The sequence below is a fragment of the Corvus hawaiiensis genome, chromosome 11, assembly GCF_020740725.1.
Source record: "Corvus hawaiiensis isolate bCorHaw1 chromosome 11, bCorHaw1.pri.cur, whole genome shotgun sequence".
Classification (NCBI taxonomy): domain Eukaryota; kingdom Metazoa; phylum Chordata; class Aves; order Passeriformes; family Corvidae; genus Corvus; species Corvus hawaiiensis.
Genome location: NC_063223.1, coordinates 17246228 through 17250682, shown reverse-complemented (window position 1 = coordinate 17250682; position 4455 = coordinate 17246228). Strand labels below are relative to the sequence as shown.

At 57.4% G+C, this 4455-nt stretch overlaps 1 protein-coding gene across 1 annotated transcript; it reads left to right on the top strand.

Moving 5' to 3' along the window:
* The first annotated feature begins 3521 nt into the window (after positions 1-3521).
* On the top strand, positions 3522-4455 carry GPX1 (glutathione peroxidase 1). Its single transcript, XM_048316209.1, has 2 exons — positions 3522-3764; positions 3877-4455. The coding sequence occupies exons 1-2, from the start codon at positions 3522-3524 to the stop codon at positions 4225-4227; spliced, it is 594 nt and encodes a 197-aa protein (XP_048172166.1). The 3' UTR covers positions 4228-4455.

Here is a 4455-nt window from a genome sequence, read left to right as displayed (position 1 = left end):
TCCTGGTGTCTGTATTCCTCACTCTGGGTTTTTGTCCCAGCGTCTGACAGCCTGAATCAGAAATACCATTTTTGATAAAGCTGAGAGAGAATTCACTGAGCAGTTGCAAGTGCTTTAATACTTATTTTAATTTCCCAGCAAGGGATACCTGTCTGCTGCTCGTGGTGATTTTCAAACACTGCAGCAGAGCAGAGGTGCAGTATCCCACCTGGCCCCTGCAGGGAGCGGCAAAGCTTCCCAGGAGCTTTTGATACTCAGACGAGATGAGGGTGCATGAGTTGAGTTGGATTTGTCAGTCCTGAACATGGGACTAGAGGAGCAGGAGGAGGCTGTGTAGGAGGAAGGGAGGAGCAGATGCAGTGTTGCTGAGGGAGCACGTGATGGTTTGCAGCAGCCGGGCTGCGCTGGAGCAGCGGCAGAGGTTGCATGGGGCAGGGTGTTTGCCATGGCATTCCATGAGGGATGCCTTCAAGCCCTGCAGCACGGGCTGGGCTCGAGGTGTGAGCCCTGTGCTGCACCCATGCTGGAGAGCAGATCGTGCTGCTCCTGGGGAGGAAAGGCCAGGAACAGCAGTGGGCATCGCCATGCTCATGCTGGTATTCACAGCAGCTGCTGCCGAGCTGAGGGCCTCTGGGCTGGGCTGGGCAGGAGGGAGTCCAGTTGCTGATGACAATCCATGTCTGAGCACCTGGCTGCATCCCATAATGGTCTACAAAACACCCCTGTCACTTTTTCTTTTTTTGGACAATTCCTGATTGCTTTTCCTGCAGCAAAGGAGAAGCAGACCCAGTCATAGGAGTGCCCTGGTCTGGTCCTTGTCCTTCCTCTTCAGCCACAGACATCCAGAGTGAAATGTCTGACAAGCCCAGTGCTGTCACCCGCCCCACCCTTCCCTCCTTCCTCTCCTGGGTGCTTGGCCTCCCCCTGCAGGGTGACTGGGTTGAGCAGAGCAGGAAGTTCTCAGCTGCAGCTGTGGGGCTGCCTGGGAGCATTTCATTTGCTGGCCTGTTGACAAGTTTAGTTGCTCATTTGCGGTTCCCTTCTTTGGGGGGGGCGTTGCAGTTGAGCAAATCTGGGGGTTTTCAGTCTTGCAGGGATGTGTAGTTGCAGTTTGCTATGGCCACAGTTACAGAACAGCTCTTGTACAGGGGTTTGGAGTCAGGTTGGCTGTTCCTCAAAGCCTGTGGCTGTGTATCTGCTGCTGTTCCTCAACCCAGCAGTGACTGTTATCCCATTTAGTGACTCTGAGCTTTTGCTGACCTACACCATCAACTCAGTTATCAGTCCTCAGCTTTCCTGCCTTCGAGGGCTGTCAGCCTGGCTCTCTCTGGGTTCCTGCCACATCTGTCACCTCTGGAAGCTACATTTGCTCTGGATGAAACTGAGTTGAGGACACAGATGGCCAGACCTGACCTGGAAAATGAAAGCTCAGCACTAATGGAGAGTGATCCAGGCAGGCAAGGAGCTGTGGAAGAGGCAGGGGAAAAGTTAGGAGCCAAGTGCCAGCCCCCAGGGCAGGGGAGGGAGTTCAGTACCAGGAGTGGGAACATGATGTAAGCAGGAGGCCAGAAGGTGTGGGTTTGTGGCCTTTGTGATTACTCTCTGCTGCTGCTGTTAAACAGCAATTTTTTGACCTTGTAGGGCAACTGTCACTTGTCACACACCTCAGAAGGGGTCCCCTGAACCCATCTAGTCCTCCTGGAGCTTCTGGCACTCCTCTGGATTCTGTGCAGGCTGCACAGGATGTGTCCAGGCACAGGCCATAGCTCTGAGCTAACAAGGAAGTTCATTCCGTGCCTTAAAACTCGCTCATCAAGGAAGGGAAAGCCCTAACCTGTGCTTCTCTGGAAAGAGCTGGGCCCCAGAAGTAAACTCCCCTACTCAGAGTAATTCCCTGGGACCAGACAGAGGACTGAAGGTGCCAGTCTGAGGTCGAAAGTGGCAGTAGAGATGTGGCCCCGCCCTAGAGGTCACCCTGAAGGGAAATTCCTCTTCTTCAGGATCTGTGGCTCGCGGTGCCCGGGGGTGGGTGAGGAGGAGTCTGTGTCGACTGTAACCGTCGATTAATTCAAGAGCAAACATGGATCATGTGCCTCATGACATCAGCCGCTTTCCAGCTCTGATCTCCTGCCATCACTGCTGCAACACACTGCAAGTCCCCAAAGATGCGAGATAATCAGGAAAGTCCCCAAAACTTGCCACGGCCAGGAACTGGAACTATTCCAGTTCCCGGTCATGGGGGCAGGTGCCAAGAGTGGCCCAAAGCAACCCCCCCAGAGATCCTGCAGTCACCTGAGCACCCGGAGCAGAGAGGCAGCATTATGTGGTGCCTCTTAGTGACAGCTGGCATTTCGTGACAAGTCCCTGCTCCCAAGCATGAAAGAGAGCAGACAGCAAGGGGGGGTCTGAGCGCATCCCCCCGCGCGGGGGCCCAGGCTGCCTTGGCTGGGGGCCAGGGCTGATAAGCAGCTGTCTGACCTTGGGCTGTTGTGAATGGAGCTCACTTGGCGCAGATGCTGGCAGGAGCCTCAGCAGGGGCTCCCTGCTTACCCTTGGGAGCTGCACTGGAACTGAGGCCCTGGCTCTTTGTTCTTGCCGGGCTGTGCTGCTGCACAGTTCCTCCTGGTCCAACCCATGGACATGGCCACAAGGCCTGACCCCGACCTGCCTCTTCACAGGGCGCTCTGGGGGAGGGTAGAGGTTCACAAAGACCGGTGGAGGGACAGCTGGGCCACTTGGTGTGAGTACAAGAAACAGCCCAGTTCACTTAGGGCTGCCTTGAATCTGTAGGGAAAAGAGCAGTCAATACTGCATGATGTAACACTCCTGAAAACAGACTGAAGCAGTTAGGGAAGAAATGGAAAAGTCAAGGATGGGGAAAAGCAACCCCTGAAGTTGAAGAAGGAGCCTCCTTCTCTTTATCTAGTGAGGATATACCAAGCTGTAACCCTGTGTGTAGACTTCACCAGCCTCAAAGAGGTGGGAAAATTAACTATTGGAGTCTGAAGAAGGGAATTTGTTGCCCCTCTTTCTTGTGCCATTCCCGTTCCTCTTCCTGATGCACAAACTGAAGGCGTTTCTCTCCCCAAAGCCATGCTCGGCGGCAGTGGTGTCCTCGGAGGATGCTGCAGCCTTGGTGCCACACTGTGCCACCCCTGGACGCGGGTGGCCGTGTCACTACGAAGGCTGGAACTCCTGGGACCACTCTTGTGTTTTACTGCTTTTCCACAGTGTTTCTGAGGATCCGCGATACTTCCCTGTTAGCCAGGGATTTTAAAACCACCCCGCTCTGCGCATTTCACTGATCAAAGCCCCCCGAGCCCTTCAGAGCCGGCCCGGGCCGACTCTCCGCGCCCCGCCAAACGCGGGGCAGTGCTCGGCAGCGAGGGGCGGTGGGGCGGGGCGGGGTCGGGGGCGGCTCCCGGCGGGTCGGGGCGGGGTCGGGGGCGGCTCCCGGCGGGTCGGGGCGGGCGGGGCGCGGCGGCGGCGGGAGTGGGGCCGCGCTCCCGGCAGTGCGCACCATGGCGGCGGCGGCGGCGGGCGGGCGTGCGGCGGGGCTGGCGGGGCTGGCGGCGCGGCCGCTGGGCGCGGCGGAGCCGCTGTCGCTGGGCTCGCTGCGGGGCAAGGTGCTGCTGGTGGTCAATGTGGCGTCGCTCTGAGGCACGACCACGCGCGACTTCCTGCAGCTCAACGAGCTGCAGCAGCGCTACGGCCCCCGCGGGCTCCAGGTCCTCGGCTTCCCCTGCAACCAGTTCGGTCACCAGGTAGGGCGGGCGGCGGGCCCTGGGAGCGGGGCTGGGGAGCGGGGAGGAGCCGCCCACCCCGGCCGGTGTCTCACCGGCCGCGCTCGGGGCGGGTTTGCTTTTGTTTCCTTAGGAAAATGCCACCAACGATGAGATCCTTCCCATGCTCGAGTTTGTTCGTCCTGGCAACGGGTACAAGCCCAATTTCATCATGTTCGAGAAGTGTGAGGTGAACGGGAAGAACGCGCACCCCCTCTTCACCTTCCTGAAAGAGGCGCTGCCCTTCCCGCACGACGATCCCTCCTCGCTGATGACCAACCCGCAGTACATCATCTGGTCCCCGGTCTGCCGCAACGACATCGCCTGGAACTTCGAGAAGTTCCTCATTGGCCCCGACGGCGTGCCCTTCAAACGCTACAGCCGGCGTTTCGAAACCATCAAGATCCAGGACGACATTGAGTTGCTTCTGCAGAAGGTTCCCTAGAAAGTTCTCTGCCCTTTCCCCTTGCTGTGTACCTGCCTGTTTTTCTCGCAGGGAGCTGCTGCTCTGGCAGAAATCCCAATGTCTCATGCAGGTTTTGCTTATGATGGTGCATCTTCCAAATCCTTGAAGTGTGCTTGATGTTTTCAAAAGTTGCATGGGAATGTTTGGGAAGCTATGCTGGGGCAAGCAGCTGTGATTCTCTGAATAAAAAAATGTGTACTTTCTTTA